The 20401-nt window shown below is 32.9% G+C and overlaps 1 protein-coding gene across 1 annotated transcript; it reads right to left on the bottom strand.

Moving 5' to 3' along the window:
• Window positions 1–5832: 5832 nt before the first annotated feature.
• On the bottom strand, window positions 5833–13712 carry LOC139528850 (bone morphogenetic protein 1-like). The gene is made up of 3 exons (XM_071325069.1): window positions 13072–13712; window positions 9350–9501; window positions 5833–7787 (listed from the first exon to the last, which is right to left on the bottom strand). Exons 1-3 carry the CDS (start codon window positions 13142–13144, stop codon window positions 7620–7622), a joined length of 393 nt encoding a protein of 130 aa, XP_071181170.1. The 5' UTR covers window positions 13145–13712; the 3' UTR covers window positions 5833–7619.
• Between the last annotated feature and the right edge of the window lie 6689 nt (window positions 13713–20401).

Here is a 20401-nt window from a genome sequence, read left to right as displayed (position 1 = left end):
AAATATTTTTTATGAATTTACATATAAATTTGAAATTGATGAATTTGTTATTAATGGCAGTTTTTGAAAATCTTTGTTAATTTATTCAAAAATGTATTTTCAAAAACCAGTCGTCCATTTTGTGTGGACATCTGTCTATTCATGTTTGACCGATATATACACCTGTTTGTTTGGATACTAGTATTAGGTTGCCATATTCCTCTTATTTCGACGACAGCCAATTGTAGTGCATCACTGTGCGGTCACTCTAGATTCGATGAATTAAGATTATTCTGAGTTGAGGCGTAGACTCGACGCCAAAAGAGAAGTTACACTGTGAATCTCACTTGCAGACACTGACAGTATCATATGCATAAAATAACACTCCAATCATTTACCACCGACTTTTTAAATTCATGTTTTGCTTTTGAATAAAAATTAAACTGATAAAAAAGTCAAGTCAAAATCATCAGTAACGACCGAATCAAAGCAATCGGTATGCTAATTTGATACGAAACCGGGTATCTAACACAAAAAAATCCAACAAGTGCCAAATGAGACTATATCAATCTATATCTAGTTGGGGGGGGGGGATATTAGTGATTCGAATAAATCAACATTTTATAAAATCAATTGATAGCAAATTAACATATCAGTATTACTAAATGTCAAAATGAAAATGCTGGTTACACCCTTCAGAATTACACGTCCACCAGCAGTGACTATGACCCAGTATAAACTAAGTTATCAAAAAGCTAATGCATTATGGATAATTTTAATTGTGTCTCGTTATTTTCAAATATAATTTAAATATGTGATAAATAGATTATGACATGCCCTTTTCCATATCGGCCCTGCTATCATCCCTCGACCAATATCGTCCTCGAGGCTTTAGCCGAGTACCGATATGTTCCGAGACCACAATTATTTCGTAGTGCATTTCTTTTAGAACATAAATGAAAATAAAAAAAATCCCACCTGCGCTTTCTAAAAGAAACTTTTACAGTGTGTTGTACTACTTTTGGGACAAATTATATCAAACTTATAGAAAACTTCATCGTCTCTAACTCAAAATATGGACAATTTTATCTTTAGGGCGTCTTGATATCTTTTGACAGCTTCCGAAGTGCTATTTTGCAACCTTTGTCACCTGGACCAAACCACTACTTTCCTTTAAAATTCTGGACCCAAATTTTTTTACAGTGTAATTTCACCACCCTACTTGCAATTTGAGGCTGTGTACGCTCATTAGAATCATAAATAGAAAAATCGATTCTCTCTGATAAAATGTAAGCCTTCAAAGTACTATTGTTTGTCTGTTTGTCCTTTTCATTTTAGCCATGGCGTTGTCAGTTTATTTTCGATTTATCAGTTTGGCTGTCCCTCTGGTATCTTTCGTCACTCTTTTTCAAACCTATGCATTCTTTTCTTCTCTGTTCGCTGTTACCTCACCATATGTCTTATAATATTATGTATGTCTTTGTATTTCTGTCTATCATTGTATCAACATAGTTCTTCATAAAAATATATATATATAGTGGCACAATAAACATGCAAGTGAAACAAATAAGCATACCGAGCATACATTGGTATAACAGTATAAAATCTATGCATTAAGTATAGAAATAACATTTTCATTAATATAATAAAAGTAGTTATAGTAGTGCAAGAACGTATATTTAGAAGCATATGGTATAACAGTTTCTCTTATTCTTCGTCAATTTATTCCTTTCAGCACCTATTGTATAAATAAAAATTAATCAACGTGTGGATCGTTTGGTGTCAGTTCTTTATTGGTTTAAATCCGACTATGACTTCGATTTTTTTTGCTGTCCTCTGAGAATTTCTTATTGTGACTGCAAGAAATATATCTCCCAATTGATACGATATTCCCGTGCTTGCATTTCCTATCATGATTTTTTTTTGATAGAGGGTTGCTGCTCACAAGGAAGCTATTAAACCAAGAGTTCCAAATGGTGAAGTTGAAATCATCCCTTCGTAAATTTTACGGACGCCATCACGAGTTGGTTGACCGTTATGGAATAACCGTTTCACAAATGATATCGGATATGTTCCTTACGTTGTAACTACAATCCCCTTCCCTTTCATGAATGTGACCTACCGAATTATACTATTTACCGGATTTGATATCACATAAGCAACACGACGGGTGCCACATGTGGAGCAGGATCTGCTAACCCTTCCGGAGCACCTGAGATCACCCCTAGTTTTTTGGTGGGGTTCGTGTTGTTTATTCTTTAGTTTTCTATGTTGTGTCGTGTGTGCTGTTGTTTGTTTGTCTTTTCATTTTTAGCCATGGCGTTGTCAGTTTGTTTTAGATTTATGAGTTTGACTGTCTCTTTGGTATCTTTCGTCCCTCTTTTGTGTTCTTCCACAAATATTTTCAGGAAATATGTTTTTATAAAATCGATTTTTTTAATGTTATTTTGAAGTCCTTTTATATGAGGTTTTATATCTTGCATCTAAGATCTGTAAGATAGATAGTTTATTCTCACAAAACCAGGAAAGTACAGTTAAAAAATAATATACATTAAAATAAAAATGCATTAAAAATGCATTAAATAACTTTATGTTTGATAAAATCCAATTTATAATTTTCATAGAGGCCAAAAATTACAATACTCACATTTTGTGGAATTTCGATATGAACTATATTGCAGATTCATGAAAACAGATTGTACCAAATGTTGGCTACTATATGACAACCCAAAAATGAATGTTTTATAGTTTCTGGCTATTCTTTGCAAAATGTACACACATTACAATTTACAATTTGCATTTTATAAAGTAGAGCGTTTGTACCAAAGATATAACTAGGAGATAATTGTATTGTGTTTTGAGCTTGGCCTTCGTTAAAGGTAGATGCTACTGTCGCAAATTGAGGTAAACTGATATTTGCGACAGTAAAATCAAGTTTTATGACGCCAAGCTAAAAATACAATACAGTTATCTCTATCTAATGCGACATACTAAACTAAATTCCATTTAATAAATATTTTGAATTAAAAATGCAAGAAATGAAGAAGTACGCGAAACTGTTGCATCGTCTCAAGCATCTTAACAATGTGACGTTAGATATATACTCTGGATGTCAAAGTGAATATTGGACGTATTTTTACTTTTCGTACGCTTCAGAATGGTTTCAGTATAGACAAAAACAAGAAATGTAGGCTCAAAATGTGACTTTCTTGTTGATTTTTTTTAGAAATTACATACTCTTTTAAAAAACTGGAATTCAAAGTGGTGGCTTTCTTAGTTACAGACTGGTAGAACGTGGAATCTAACTCCTCAAAATAATTGTCAACGTCCAATAAAAATTATAGTTACATGTACAAACGAATTACATCAGAATGAATAATTCTATATTGAAACCAACATTTATGACAAAAATAAGCAAAGACCCATCGAAACAACATCTGATAAACAAATTTAATAATACTTTTAGATATTTGGATGATATTTTGGCTCTCAATAAGGACGACTTCAGTATGTATATTAATGAAATTTATCCAGTTGAACTTATTTAAATAAAGCTAATACTAACAATGACCACTGCCCTTTTCTCGATCTTGATATCTATATCACTAATGGAAAGCTGAATACTAAAATTTATGATAAAAGGGATGATTTTTCATTTCCTATCGTTAATTATCCGTTTTTAGTTGGTGACGTTCCCTTGTCACCATCTTACGGTGTTTATATATCTCAACTTGTACGATTCACTCGTGTATGTAACAATGTTTTAGATTTTAACGAGAGAAATTTATGTATTACTGAAAAATTATTACACCAGGGTTTTCGATATCACAAACTAGTCAAAACATTTACTAAATTTTATCATCGGTATAAAGACATCATTCGTAAATATAGCTCAACATGCAGACTTCTAATACGTTCAGGTATTTCACATCCAATTTTTTATGGAAATATTCTTTATAAAGCACAAAGGTGTCAGTATTCACCTCAGAAACTTACAAAACCTTTGAATAGATTTATTAAGAAGGGATATAATCACGATACTGTTGTCAAGTCATTAAAGATTGCATATTTTGGCGTTAATATTGAGTCACTGATAAGGTCTTTGCATCGGAACTAAACACATTTATTCTAAAAAACAGTTGTTGGCATGACACGGGTTATGTTCTTCTCATATATAGGTTATGATGGTATGATACTAAACCCCTAACGGGAAGGATTGTGCCTGATGTTCATATGATGAAATCATAATCTTTCAGTCAGTTTAATTGAAGTCTGGAGCTGGCATGTCAGTTAACTGCTAGTAGTCTGTTGTTATTTATGTATTATTGTCATTTTGTTTATTTTCTTTGGTTACATCTTCTGACATCAGACTCGGACTTCTCTTGAACTGAATTTTAATGTGCGTATTGTTATGCGTTTACTTTTCTACATTGGTTAGAGGTATAGGGGGAGGGTTGAGATCTCACAAACATGTTTAACCCCGCCGCATTTTTGCGCCTGTCCGAAGTCAGGAGCCTCTGGCCTTTGTTAGTCTTGTATTATTTTAATTTTAGTTTCTTGTGTACAATTTGGAAATTTGTATGGCGTTCATTATCACTGAACTAGTATATATTTGTTTAGGGGCCAGCTGAAGGACGCCTCCGGGTGCGGAAATTTTTCGCTACATTGAAGACCTGTTGGTGACCTTCTGCTGTTGTTTTTTATTTGGTCGGGTTGTTGTCTCTTTGACACATTCCCCATTTCCATTCTCAATTTTATTTTATAACAGAAACGAAAAACGAAAAATAACGAATCCACATTAATATCATCTTCATTACCGGTTTGAAGCTCACACAAAAGAGTATTTGTCCACAAGATTATTTAAAGTACCTTCCCCTATTTTTTTTATAATACCTCGCTTGAAGATAATATACATGTCCGTAAAATTGAGAATGGAAACGGGGAATGAGCCAAAAGAATATTTACCATGTAAAAATAAAACACACACACAACTATTTCTTTTAAAAGGACATCCAGTTCCTAAGCGCTTGTTTTACGGACGTGATATTGTATTCTTGTGTATAACATAAATTACTCCTTATATTTATTGGAATGCAATTAGTGCTAATAAACATTAGGACGATTTCTTTGACTTTTCGTAACTTACGACATATTTTCTAAACTACTTATAGGACAAAGATACGTCCTAAGATGGTTTTAGTACATGTCCTTCTCTTAGGTGCGCTTCGATAATCTGGCGCCTGATTTATAGCCTCTTAGGTAAAATTATATATGAATAAAGTTTAAAAAAATCAAACAGACCTATAAATAAATACAAGTAATTTTGTCATATATTACATATTTTGTCATATTATACACTAGATCAAGTTAAATAACTCGGATTGTAATTCAACACTCTGTAGATTTTTTTAGAAATATTATAATATATTAAAAGTTTTAGAAATATAGTCAAACAATGATATAATGTGTTTGTATAATTCTAACATTTGAAAGTTGACGCAGTTTAAGTATTTACAACAAAGACTGCGTCTATATTTATCCAAAAGAATAAGTATTTCTACGCAGTATATGGTGTAAATTTCATCTTTAATCTGTATCAAATTTAGAAATTTTAGAATTATACAAGATATATATTATTATGATAATTATCACGATCTTGATGTGTTTAAGAACGAGTATTTCTGTACATTATATAGGTATTCAAAAGAATTTGAAATCAATGGCTGGTTACAATATAAGCACATTCATGTATTAACAGTTTTCCAGATGTTTTCCAGTATTTAGTCCAAGAAAGATAACTACATACATATAAAAATCATATACAATTAGTTTATTAGACTTTTCAATCGGAGAGTAAGTATTACATTACCTTTATTCAAAATCGAAAACAATTGTTCCTAAAATACAGAGATGAAGCTTTCAAACTGTTGCCGTTATAGCTAAACTTTGGCTGTTTATCTGGCATATATAAAGTAACACTCCCAAACGTGTCCATCCCCCTAAACGCGTCCGATTCCCCCAAACGTGTCTATTCTCCCTAAACGTGTCTTAAATATTCAATATTGCCCAAACGTGTCCGATTTCATAACCCCCAAACGTGCCCGATAATTGTTATTTGCCATAACGTCTCGCGTCTTTTCGCGCTAATACATGTTTGTCCCAAATGACACCAATAACGTTCACGGCATTTCTGTGATCGGAGACATAGTTGATGAAGTGGTCATTAATTAGCATTAGTTTATTCAATGCTTGTTGTTACTGATTACCATAACTGAAAATTTAATCTGTAACATATGAATTAACTTTTGACTGAAATCGCTTGTTGTCCAGTTGCAAGTATTTCATGCTCATTTAGAGCGAATATACATATAGTTCTAGTACAGATGAATTAATCGTTTACTATGTAAATTATATGTTATCAATAAACTCCAGTCATGCCTTTTATTCAATTCAAATATTGCACGGCGGGCTTTCAGCAAAATTGAAGGCCTTTTGGTCTCTTGTGGACAGTTGTCTCATTGGCAATCATACCACATCTTTTTGTTTTATATTCACTTTTTTCAACAGGTCTGATATAGTAAAAACTCTCCAAATCATTAACTGCGTAGTAATCAGGTTTTTGAATAATTTTAGGTTTCCAGCATCAAAAAGACATACGAACAAGAGACATAACATCCAGTGACAAATATTTCATGCATTATTTAAACGACATCAGTAAATACTGATAGGTCATATTATCAGGCTTACCTGTATACGTAATTTGGAATTGTGCCTAAATTTTTACGGTTACTCGGGATACATACTAGTTGGGATTTACATTTTAAAAATTGAACAGCTAGTAAAAAGACCCGACTTTTTACTGACTTCAGTAAGAAACTATTTATGAAACTCCAATATGTAATCGAGGCCGTTTTATATGAAAGTTGGGGCAATTTAAAACTAGCCGAACGGACGCCCCAAATTTACCAAGGTTATTCTGCCAGTTTTAAAAAATATATTTCTATTTTTTAATGAAATAGTAAAATGAGTATACGTTAATAAAAAAGCAATACCTAAATAATTAACGTATTTATGATATGGACAAGAATGATAATTCCAGTAAAAGAAAAAAAATAAGCTTGATACAGACACGTTTGGGCAATTGGAATTATAAAGAGGCCGTTTCAAATAATAGTTGCGGGAACAAATGTTGCCTTCTAAAATATAACTTATGGGACATTATAAAAAAAAAAAAAAAAGAATTTAAGTAATTTATCTTTATCTTTTAATGAAATAGTAAAAGATCGTAAAATGAGTATACAATAATAAAAAAAAACAAGAACCACAAATAACCTACGTTTTTATAATTTGAACACGAATGATAGTTGCAGTAAAAAATAAATAAGCTTGATATGGACATGTTTTGGGGATTGGACACGTTTGTGAGTTTATCAAAAAATGGACACGTTTGGGCGTTTATACAAATGACACGCTTTGGCGCCCTTTTACAACTCAGTGACGTCGATGTAGACACGTTTGGGGAGATCAGACACGTTTGGAGGGAAGGACACGTTTCTGATTGTTACATATATATATATAAAATAATGCATAACTACTGCAGTTTGGAACAAATGTTGTAATCCTCTGACATTTATACCATGCTATGTAGATCTTATTTTGTGAACGTTTGCACTAAATCCAGTGCGTACTACAGAACCGTCTGATGTAAATGTAACAAACATGTATCGTCCAGTCGATATCATTGGCGGAGGTAGAGTTGCTCCATTAAAAGATCCGATGAGATCAGTTGCATTTGATGCATCGTATACCTGCAAAAAGTAAAATCACAAAAATACTGAACTCAGAGGAAAATCTAATCGGAAAGTCCATAATCACATGGCAAAATCAAATGACAAAACACATCTAAAACGAATGGACAAAAACTGTCATATCCCTGACTTGGTATAGGAATTTTCAAATGTAGAAAATGGTGGATTAAACCTGGTTTTATATGGTTAAACCTCTCACTTTGTTGACAGTCTCATTAAATTCCGTTGTATTTACTATTATATTTAAATAAGATAGTCAAAATATGAGTAGAGCAGTCATCATCGTGTAACAATTTTAAAAGAAACAATTTAATAGAACACAAAAACATCCATCTACAAACCCATTCATTGATTCGAGTGTCTGACGTCAGACTGCAATAGATGAAGTAATAATTACTATTATGCAAAATCAGGAATGTATAGTGAAATATTATTTTTTTTAGTTTTCATTTTGTTGTTTTTATTAAAATAGAACTTTCTTTACATGCTGATAATTCGACGACTATAAAAAATTTAAAACCAAATTAAATTAGCGAATCACACTTAGTATTCATTTGAAGGAAGGAAGTCCCGTGATTGAACTTATAAGTGTGTTTGGATAGTTATACTTATGATATGGAATATAACTCAAAACGTGAATATTTTGACTTTTAAATTCGATACAGTGCAAACTATTAGTAATTTAAGGGGATTATACACATTTTATCAGCACTTGTTAACATTTGTCCTTGTCAACTGAGACTGGTTTGAATAAACCCCCGTCCAATATCTACACATAAAACGTTTCCTAACACAGTGCATGACGTTGTGTCTTTTATGTGAAGGAGAAAAAATAACTAACTGTATAGTATTTGATTTGTGACCCCTAAAAATATGCCACTGAATGAGCCATGTAAACCAATAGAAAAGACCTTAAAATAATTGAGGCTGGACAAGATGGTCCTAATAATATTATGGATTTACTGTTATGATCCTCAAAGAAGTAACTCTTATTGATACCAGAGTTGAGGGAATTTAAACTAAAGTAGAAAAACTTATAGATGACCTTAACAAAACTATGCAAGAGTAAGTTAAGTATATTGGAAACTCAGTCAGATGTAACTACCGTACAGTTTCTAAGTTAAACTTTGCAAAATAAAATAAATCTGAGGCAAATCAATAGTTTAAAAGAGGCGGTACAACACAAAGATCAAAGATTTATTTTCTTCATTTTTTTAATCCTGGTATCTATGAAGATTATAATCATTGGACATAAAAAATAATAGCAAAACAAAACGATCACCAAAAAACACGAAAAAATTACAAAAAGATAAGTAAAATCTATAAAACACTAAGCAGCAAACTAATGACTGAGCAATACGAACCAGGAAAACACCGAGGATCCCTGGATTTATAAACGAATCCTACAGATGTTACTCGTTGTATGTGGAATTAAATGTTACTAATTCCTTGATGCACTTTCGTACATAAAAGTAATGTATGATGTTTGCGTCTTTTTCTTGTTTGTGTTGTACAGTTATCAGTACGATCAAATTACACGGAAAAACTTAAAACCTACAAACCTTTACATGATCACAGCAGGACTCAGTGGTGAAATCCGTAAATATTAGTTTGGATCTGTATCCACTACCAACATCGATTGTCCAATTTTTAAGAAGACTATTGCTATATCCTAATGGATAGCCAGGAGATGTTATCGTTTCATGAAAACAGCCTATGATTAAAGAAACAAAATATAGATACATTAGTTATTACACAGAAATTATATTTGGGACACTAACATTCAATTGTATGGAAAAACGATCGTTATTTTTGGTGGTTTGAATCCTTACCGCTAGGTCACATTCGAAGAGGACTATAATACTAATTAAATGTAAATGAAACCGCCAATAAATATTTCCGGGTATAATATAATGAAGCAAAGTTAAAGTTGTAAGTTGTAAACTCATAAACAGTATTTTGTTTATTATAAATAATTTCAAAAATAAAATAAAACACTAAATGTGCAGCGAGACCCGAAACAAAAATATATATATGAGCGTCCTGTGTTCATGTACCATGTGTATTAATCGAAATAAAGAATAAACTGTGAACAGTGATTCACGTGGTAATAACCAATTTTTATCAAACTGAAATATTTCACAACATACATTAGGACATTGAGATTTGTCAACCTTTATAATCGACAATCCAAATAAATCATCGATTGTAAAAGTACATCATCGTTTATAATCAGTAATACATAATGTGGATACATCGACATGTATAATTACAACTTTCCGTCGAATTATTTGAATAGTATTTTCGTGGTTTTCACAATTCCTCAAACAACATTATATTTTTGGTTTACCTCGCTTAATATTCAGTTAACTACTTGATTCAACTTTAACCATAATAGTCATCAAAGGTACCAGGATTATAATTTAATACGGAAGACGCACGTTTCGTCTACATAAGACTCATCAGTCACGATCAGATCAAAATTGTAATAAAGACAAACAAGCACAAAGTTGAAGAACATGGAGGGCCCAAAATTCCAAAAAGCAGTGACAAATACGGCTAAGGTAATCTATGCCTGGGATAAGAAAATCCTTAGTTTATTGAAAAATTCAAAGTTTTGTTAACAGGAAATTTATCGACAAAAAAATCTGTGTTTCCAAACTATCATGTAGACTAGCCATGGAAGCATTAAATAAAAAGTATCATATAATGCTTCCATGGGCTAACCATGTTTGGTGTTATAACAACTATACTGAGTGCCAATGAAAACGCAACACTTGGTTTTTAAAAAATAAAATTTGTATTAGAAATGACAATCTTTCAAAATAAATTGTTCTAGAAAAATTAACAATTTTAACAATAGATCGATATCAAACAAAAATGTTTCATTGTCATCTTTCGGGCGCAATAAGTAAACGAAACATCCAATGTTGAATCATCAACTCAAAGTCCTAAAAAAAATGTTACAATCCCGTGGTGCAGCGCAATCTCGACACTGCCCTAAAATTGATCGTTTAATGTGATCATGAGGAATGTTATTCCAATGGTCCCGCAAAGCTAAAACTCAAGCTGAATTTATGATATTGATGGTTGTTTTCATCGTCTAAACCATGTCAAATTTGATGCAAAATTTGCTCGATTGGACCAAAATCGGTCGAATTTTGACCAAGGCGGGTGTCAACTGTCTATGTAACAACCACTGACAGTTTTTGTTAAATAATGAATGAGTTTCGGTCTACAGAACTCGATGTTTACCCCAGACGGCCGTTTAGGTGTCACTAAGGAAAGACTATGGTGCTCTTTAACAATTTCTGCGCAAATGGTTCTTTACTGAAATTGCTCCAAAGGTTCTACCGTGACCACCATTGAACTATCGTGACCTTTAGACATCCACCAGAGTCGACATCGGATATGTTACAGACCAAATGTATCGGTCTTGCTGAGTGCTTCATGCTTTTCGTACCCCGGGATGTTGCTTATCATTAAATGATCCATTTTGGTTGACTTTGGGGATGATTCGGGTTATTGTAGAGGCTATAACTTCAGTCTTCTCGTAATTGTATACTGTGAAAGGCTTCATTGGATCATGCTCATAACTGCATGTCGCTGGTTGTCAGAAAGTCCTGGGATTCACTCAGATGTGTATTGCAGTTTCTTAACAATAAGGGCGGGGAAAATTCATGACAATAGCCAAGCTTTAAATAACAAAATCGTGAAGATGGTGCGTATGTTGAAAAGCGGTGAACTCTGTTTATGTCCGTTCAAAATAACCCTTACTTCGCATTTGTTCCAAAAATCACTCAACCGTAAAGTTGTCGACAATTGTCTTAAAAGTAATTTTCAACCAACTATACAAAGTTCTAATATAAATAAAATGAAAATTATATAATTTTTTTGAAAAACAAAAGTGTTGCGTTTTCATTGGCACTCAGTATATATTGTTTTGAATAGTTCATCATTTTATGAGATGAAAATTAAAAGACAATGAGCATTTGATTGATATTTCGTGAAAACACAAATGTAAACTTTGATCTCAACTTTTCTACGTTGAGTTTAACTTGTAAACAGGGCTGAGTTATGTCTCAACCAGTGTCCACAAGACATGGACGTTGATTAACAAGTTATCGTTTGGCCTTCAACTATAAATAAACCCATATTGCATAGTCAGCTATGGATGACCCCGAAATGGCAAATGTAAATATACATAGCAATAGCGAAAACTTACGTGCTATTCATTAAATTCATAATGATGAAAATCACATATGATATGCAGCAAAACAGGACAACCACAGAATTACATGCTTCTGGCTTAAAACAGGCCCATACAGTACAGAGTATATGACATTGATTTAACTAGTTTGTAGGTAAAAACTATGGTTTAGTGGTGCAACAGTACAACATAAGAACACACTATAAAATCAGTTAAAAAGGTTCACTACAATACAAACAAAAACAACTTACAAAAACACATACCGGACATGGAAAGGAATTAAAACATTCCAACAACACAAAAGACACTAAGTATAGACCAAATTAATTCATAGCCAATAACAACTTATTCGTACATCAAAGACTAAACATATCAATCTGTACACATCCGACATCCAATGGATTTAGTATAAAAATGTCATTAGCAGTCAGGAAAATGACATATTGCAATGCCATAATACAGGCATCGACATCTTCTAGAGTCATGCAAATGCATACATCATGTGTATATATATAAATGAAATTGATTTATGTTTTCTCACTGTTAGTCTTCGATTTTTTACAAGTTGTTATTAGCTTTGAAATAGCTGCCAGTTACTGTGAGAACTTTAACATGTTTCAGATCTGTACTTATTACCTTTTGTTGTTTAGATGTACAAGTTCCCGTTCACGTCAACTTCGGTTATATGTAATTATATTTGTATCCATCTGATGAGTTAAGCCTTTTTTAAGTGATTTTTATAGTTCGTTCTTATGTTGTACTGTAACACCAGTAGGTTAGGGGGTGGGGGTTGTTATCCCGCGAACACTTTTAACCTCACCACATTCTGTTTGTATGTGTCTGTCTGACGCCAGGAGCCTGTAATTCAGTGGTTTGTCGTTTGTTCCTGTATTATATATTTGTTTTCGTTCATTTTTGTACATTAATTAGATCGCTTATTTTCTCATTATAGCTATTGTTATAACTTGCTTTATGATATTTCTTTGTTTTATTCGGTTTCAGATTAATATCTATGAATAATAATTAGCTCTCCTAGTATTAATACTATATTTACAACATGATAAACATACGAACCTGTACAATTACATTCAGTCTGATTTTCCTCACATTTTAGCTTTTCCGGTTGACGATGACTCAGTTCTTGCATTGTTTCATTTAATAACTTCAATGACTGAGGTAAATGAAATCCTAGTTTTTATCAACGCAGTTTTTGTGTCATTTAGCTTGTCATGGTTGTCTTTAGTGATATCGTTTAACTCTTCCATTTGACATGTCATATATTTCTTAACGTTTTCAAGTTCATGTTTCAAATCTTCTTCTCGACTTTTCAGATCTTCAATTTCATTTTCGTTATTTATAACTCTTTTAAGTAATTCATGGTAATTGTCTTTCATCACGTTGACTTCTTTTACCGTGTCTGTCTCCCTTATTGTAGCATTCTCTGAACTTTCAGTAGTAACACCGGACACGTATCTGGTGCAGTAGCACGACACAAATATAATACAAGAACTAACCGCATTTCCAATTCACCAAAATAAAACTTTTTAAATCTGTATTCTTAAACTCGCATATTGAGGTAATTTCTTTCTTTGCAAGTAAAATGTTGCACACAAGACGTTGAATGAGGATATTATGATCCTATAATGTAAAGAAATATATTTTACACTTGATAAGCCAAAATGTTGGAGAAATCGGATCTACGCTTTCCTCTTAAGATCCCGATATAGTCAATCGGAAATTACTTCACAATTATCACTCACTTCCGTGAATTTGTTTTACTGAATACATATGCTATTATATTACTTTTCAAAACATAAAAGTTACAAAAATATAAGAAATATCAAAGCAATGCAAAAAAGAGGGGAAAAACCCTAAATCTTTACCAAAAACACTTACAACATCTCTAAATACACCATCTGCAGTTAGTAAGATTAGTAATATATTTATACCAAATAAAATTTAAACAGGAAAATAATCAACTCTTAGAATTTGTTAAAAAAGCAAACATTGAATATTCAATATAATAGTACTACTATTTGATGTAAAGAAAAGAGAGAGAGAGAGAGAGAGAGGAGAGAGAGAGAGAGAGAGAGAGAGAGAGAGAGAGAGAGAGAGAGAGAGAGAGAGAGAGAGAGAGAGAGAGAGAGAGAGTGAGAGAGAGAGAGAGAGAGAGAGAGAGAGAGAGAGAGAGAGAGAGAGAGAGTTCATTGAGAGAGTTCATTAATTAGTAAAACAACTGTATACGATTGATCGCTCGTCAGTGAAATACCGTACATGTTGTGCCCAGCCAAAGATGTTAGTGATTGATAGAATATTCGATGTTTTAGGAGAATTCAATATTTAGATAACTGGAACAATCAACAAATAAAACAGTGTAGACAATAGAAACTATAAAGAATAAATCTAGACTATGGAACAAATACAATATCCGTGAAAGCGTTTTGTGTTTTCACAACCTGACAAATCTACCACATAGTTTGTATTTTTTGACGTAAATGTTAAATGTTGACATATCTATTGTTTGTACTGTTTTACTGTTGATTGTTCCAGTTCTGTAAATATTTATTAAGTACTCAAAACTGAAATTGACTATTTGAGTACTTATACATATACACATATATGTGTCGTACTGACTTTTTGTGCTGCGTCTGATGACTTTTAGCGCCTGGTGTAAAACAAGAGAAAGTTCTAGTAAATATAGATGTTTATTTCTTGAAATCAGTAATCAAAGTGACCGTTGGAAACATAAATTGTTTCCATGCGGGCGTGGTCACATGATCATTGATTTCTTAGCTTTCTCCTGTTTTCACCAATCAAAAATTACCTTGTAAAGCTCTCTTGATCACAACCTATTGTCACTGGTTGGTCAATAATCAAGTCATGGGTGACAGGTGTTATTAACAATTTCACACATGAGTAATAGGAAAAGGTTGTTTAACAAAAGCCTTAATGTAAGGTACATAATCGAAAGTCAATAATTTAGCGCTTACATGTCTCTTGTTTATCCGTCTTAATAACGTAATCTAAATATGCAAGTTGTATGTCATTCTTCTTTATCAAAAATTAACATTCCAAAAATAATGTAACTTATGTAAGAAGAAATTTTAGAAATAAAATAAACAAATTTAACTTCAAAATACTTTAACTCAAATTGTAAAAAATTGAATAATTTTCACTTTAGTTTGGTCTGTTATATTAAAATTTTGTCTTTGGCAATTCACAATTTTACTATAACAACTCGTCCTCAACCTCACTAAGCTTTGTCCCAAAGTTTGAATTTGAAACATCATATGAACTGATAAAATAAGAATAATAATTATATATATATACATGTACATGTATGAAGAATGAAAGTAAGTATGATAAACATAATGTAAATTTTCATATAGAGTCAATGTTTATATATCACACTCATGTGAATGTAGTTTTGTGATCTAATGCCCAGATAATACTTAAGTTAAAAATTAAAAATTCATATTTGTATGGTCATAATTGCAGATATTCAATAAGACACTTCCAAAATTTCAAAGGATGTATGTTTATAATTTGTAATTGGGAGGCACTGAGGTATTGTATGTTTGCAAATATGCTTTTAATGAATATTGTCATGTTGCATATGAGGAGGGATATTAACACTTCACACTAAAATATGTGAGTTTTAAAAATAGTACTGATGCAGTTTTCCAATAATGAAAAATCAAGTAAACCAGGTGCTAGTGCAACAGAAAAGTCAAAGTACCAATAAATTGTCATATCAAAAGACAATATAACAATATAAAATTCAAATATAAAACATGAAAATAAACGATTCATTACATGCTCACTTCTTGCAAGCGCATGTTCTGCAATCTCCATGACATAATATATTCTAGAAAAATGTTGTTTGCATTCTGTTAGGTTTGACTTCACAACATAATTTGCCTATCAAATTTCTGAAATTAGAAAAAAATATGTTAATCAAAGGGTAGGGTCAAATAATTAAAGAAAAATCCACTGCGCAGATTCGAAACTGGAGTTCAATCCAGATTATTTGAATGTAAAGTGAGCTATTCGCCATTAAAGCTTTATCTGTGTTATTCCAGTGCAATTTTACAGTAATTTGTTTTCACCTATGGCCTCGTGAAATATTTCCTATGTTTTCTCCTCCTTCCTTTCTTAGTTTTCCTTGTAAAATATTTTTGTATCAAGCGTTCTCCTATATTCTGTTTTGGTTCCCATGTCGGTTTGAAACCATCTTTCCATTTCACAAGAAAATATTGTAAACCTCTCGTATTCCTGTTATTTAGTAGTTTCTCAACCTCATGAAACGTATCATCAATAACATTGTTTGGTTAATCTCCAACATCACTGTTAGTCTCTGAATCTGCACTCTCATTGTCTGCAATTTGATCATCTTGATCATTATCTGCAGGTGGATTTTTTTGCTCATCAGGTGCATTATCTGGAACTGGACGTTCTGGAGCTTGTGGCGGATCACGATAATCAGTGGGATTTACATATTGCCTAAGATTGCTCGCATTGACCGTAGCTTTAAGTTCCTTCTGTTCACTTCAGCGTCTTAATTTATATGTAAAATTCGGCCCACAGTCAGTTATGTAATAAGGACCATTAAATTTATCAACTAATTTTGGTGAACGACCGACAGGGACTACATGTTCTTTGATTAAAACTTTATCTCTAAGCCTAAATTCAGGAATTTTGGCATTTTTGTCGTATCGTTCTTTCATTTTTGCTTGTTTAAGCTTAATATTTTCAGCAGCCAAATCTTGGGTAATTTTGAGGTTTGAAATTATTTCTTCTAAATGGTGTTTTGCATCTTTTGACAGATTGTCTTTTGGCAAAACAGATGCGTTAAAAGGTAAGTTCATCTCCTTGCCGAACACCATTGAGAAGGAAAAATACTCTGTTGATTGAGTTGATGGAGAATTTCTAAAAGCCATTAAAAACACCAGTGAGTTTGTTTGGTCAATTGTTTTGGTCCTTATCACTATAAGCTCTGACTGACTGTATCAGTGTGCTATTGGTCCTCTCTACTAATCCATTTGTTTGAGGATGGTATGAACTTGTATGATGCCTTGTAATATTCAACATTTCACACAAAGCATTCACCAGATTAGAGACAAAATTTCGACCAAGATCTGTAACTAGACACTTCATTGCACCGTAACGACTAATAATCTCACGAAATAAAACCTTTGCAACCTCAGAAGCTTCTTGAGTTTTCATAGGAAAGGCCTCACTCCATTTTGAAAAAGAATCTACTAAAAGCAACACATAAGAATAACCTTCATTAGTTTTACTAAGTTTCAAAAAATCCATATGCCATCTTTCAAAAGTTGTGTCAACTGGCAGAGGATTAAGAGGTGGTTTCTTATCCTTTGTATCTCTTTTAATTCTCTGACAGCGATCACATGATCGAATGTAGTTTTCAATACTTTGGTGCATTTTAGGCCAAAGGTAAAAGACGCAAAGCATGATAAACACGTTCAATCCCAAGATGTCCACCACCTACAAAACTGTCATGATAACTATAAAGAGCATCCTCTCTTGGAGCTTGAGGGAGACATAATTGTTTGATCCACTTTTCACCATTATCAACTCTGACTCTCTTTTGAAACCACTTATACAGAACATTATTACAGATGGAGTAATCTTGAGCAGAATTTTGAACTTTTTAACTCTGATCATTGTTTGCAGGACGAATACCCCTGAGTAAGAAATTTGTACATATTTCTAAAATCATGACAATTTTGTTGCAACTTTGCAATAGCAGGAAGGTTTGAAAATTCAGGTCTGGCAGTAACGGGAACTTATGGAGCAACCATAGCGTAATCATCATAAAAGAATTCCACTTCGATACTCTCAGACGTCTTATCATTGCCACTAGCTTCTGTTCTAGTATTCACTTCAGATACTTTTACAGCTGCGACATTTTCATCGTCAGGCTGTTCAGGATATGAGTGTCTACTGAGAGCATCAGCTACTTGATTGTTACAACCTTTCCTATACTTAATCTCAAAATTGTAATGCTGCAAATCCATTGCCCATCTTGTAAGTTTTCCTGTATTTGCCTTCTGATTCATGAGATATGTCAAAGCTTTGTGGTAAGTATATATAGTGAATTTGCCAGTAGCAAGATAAGTGTTAAATGTTTTTACACCTTGAACTACTGCATAACACTCTTTTTCAGTAGTATTCCAAACCTGTTCAGTTTTGGATTAACTTTTACCACCAAAAGCAATGACACGTTCTTTTCTCTGACTGTCTAATTGACCTAGAACAAAACCTATAGCTGAATTTGAAGCATCTCAAGTCAGCATAAAGGGTTTGTTCATGTCAGGGTAAGACAGGACAGGAGGTGTTAGTAAAGCCTGTTTTAAATTGTCAAAAGCTACCTGACATTCCCTATTCCATTTAAAACGTCTTTCTCTTTCCTTCTTTAACAACCCATTTAAAGGAGTGGCAATTTTCGAATATGAATCAACAAAGCGTCGATAATAATTGCACATTCCCAAAAATGAGCGAACCTGGTTTTGTCTTGTAGGGACAGGAAAAGTACTAATAGCTTTTGTCTTTTCAGGATCAACCTTGATACCTTCTTTTGAAATGATGTGCCCTAAGTATTTCACCTCTTTTGCTGCAAACACACGTTTGGTTGGTTTCAATGTGAGATTTGCATCACGAAGACGAGTGAAAACTTGTTATATGTGAAAGATGCTCTTCAAAACTCCTACTAAATACCAAAATATCATCCACATAAACTAAAACAAATTACCAATTGAGACCACGTAAAACATTAGACATGAGCTGTTGAAAACTAAGAGGAGCATTTTTAAGACCCAAAGGCATTCTGAGAAATTCATAGACACCATTGCGAGTTATAAAAGCAGATTTATGTCTTGTTTCCTCGTCCATCTCGACTTGCCAAAAACCATGGTGAAGGTCGAGACAACTCAGATTTTGCGGTTGCACTTCACCAATCGTGTCAAATACGTTTTCTAGACGGGGAATTGGAAATGATGAATTTTTTGCTTGAAGGTTCAATTTTCAAAAGTCCACACAAAATATGTACTGCTGAGGCTGACCCGGTGCAGTTTTCTTTTTCACTAATATAACAGGTGAATGATACTCACTAGTTGATTCTTTGATGATGTTGTTTTTCTTCATCTCTACCAAATGTTTTTCAGTTTCTTTATGCATATGAGGAAACTGATTATAGAATCCCATTTTAACTGGTCTGGAATCCCTAAAAGTTTCAGTTCTGTGCTTGTACCTATTAGTAAAACCTAATTCAGATAAATTAGTAGCAAATATATCTCTATAGGAAGTAAGAAATGTCTGCATTTTCTCTCTCTGCTCAGAATTTAAATCAGAAGTGCTGAAATCGAAATTTATATGTGGAGCAGGATCTGCTTACCCTTCCGGAGCACCTGAGATCACCCCTAGTTTTTGGTGGGGTTCGTGTTGTTTATTCTTTAGTTTTCTATGTATGCGTGTGTACTGTTGTTTTTCTGTTTGTCTTTTTTATTTTTAGCCATGGCGTTGTCAGTTTGTTTTAGATTTATGAGTTTGACTGTCCCTTTGGTATCTTTCGTCCCTCTTTTATAGATTCTTTGACTTCCTTAGTTTGCTGTAAACCAGCAACAGATGGCATGTTATTATCTAAATCATGAATAAAATTTTAATCAATGGTACCGGGATTATAATTTTGTACGCTAGATGCGCGTTTCGTCTATATAAAACAAGTACAAAATTGAAGAGCATTGAGGATCAAAAATTCCAAAATGTTGTGGCAAATACGGCTAAGGTTATCTATGCCTGAGATATGAAAACTTCTTTAAGAACGACTGCTTTTGGTACAGCATCGGGTTGATATCACTGCTGGTGTCATTGTCAGTTCCCGATGGTATCATCAGTTTAATTGGCAGTACTTTGGACCTTTCTTAAATTGTTCGTTAATAAATTTTCAAATGAAATGAAACTTACGTTTAAACTTTCTCGGGCAAAATTTACCTTAGATTAATTGCAATTGCTTCAGGTCTACCTTTTTGGTAACATAACTCTTAAATTGTTAAGGTTGTTATAAATGTTTGGCTTTCAAATTTTCGGCTTTGAACATTCCTGCCGAAGGTAAACCCAGACAAGTGCTCCGGATGCATTAACTTTTAAACATGTTGTTTTTATTTTTTGAAAGCTGTTCCTGAATTAACATCAGAAGGCTCTTTTTTGTATATGCTTCTTAAATAACGTTTTCTATCTACATCCAGAAAATGTCTTGCCACACCTAAATCTGATTTGGCTTACGGTCTGTTTTCAAATTATTGAATTTTCAGAAATAGTTAGCATTTTCTACTATAGTATTATATATCTCTAGCTGTATTTTGCCAAACATATCGGAATTTAT

Source organism: Mytilus edulis, chromosome 6 (genome assembly GCF_963676685.1).
Source record: "Mytilus edulis chromosome 6, xbMytEdul2.2, whole genome shotgun sequence".
Classification (NCBI taxonomy): domain Eukaryota; kingdom Metazoa; phylum Mollusca; class Bivalvia; order Mytilida; family Mytilidae; genus Mytilus; species Mytilus edulis.
The sequence above is the reverse complement of the archived record's forward strand: the minus strand, read 5'-3'. Positions and strand labels throughout refer to the sequence as shown.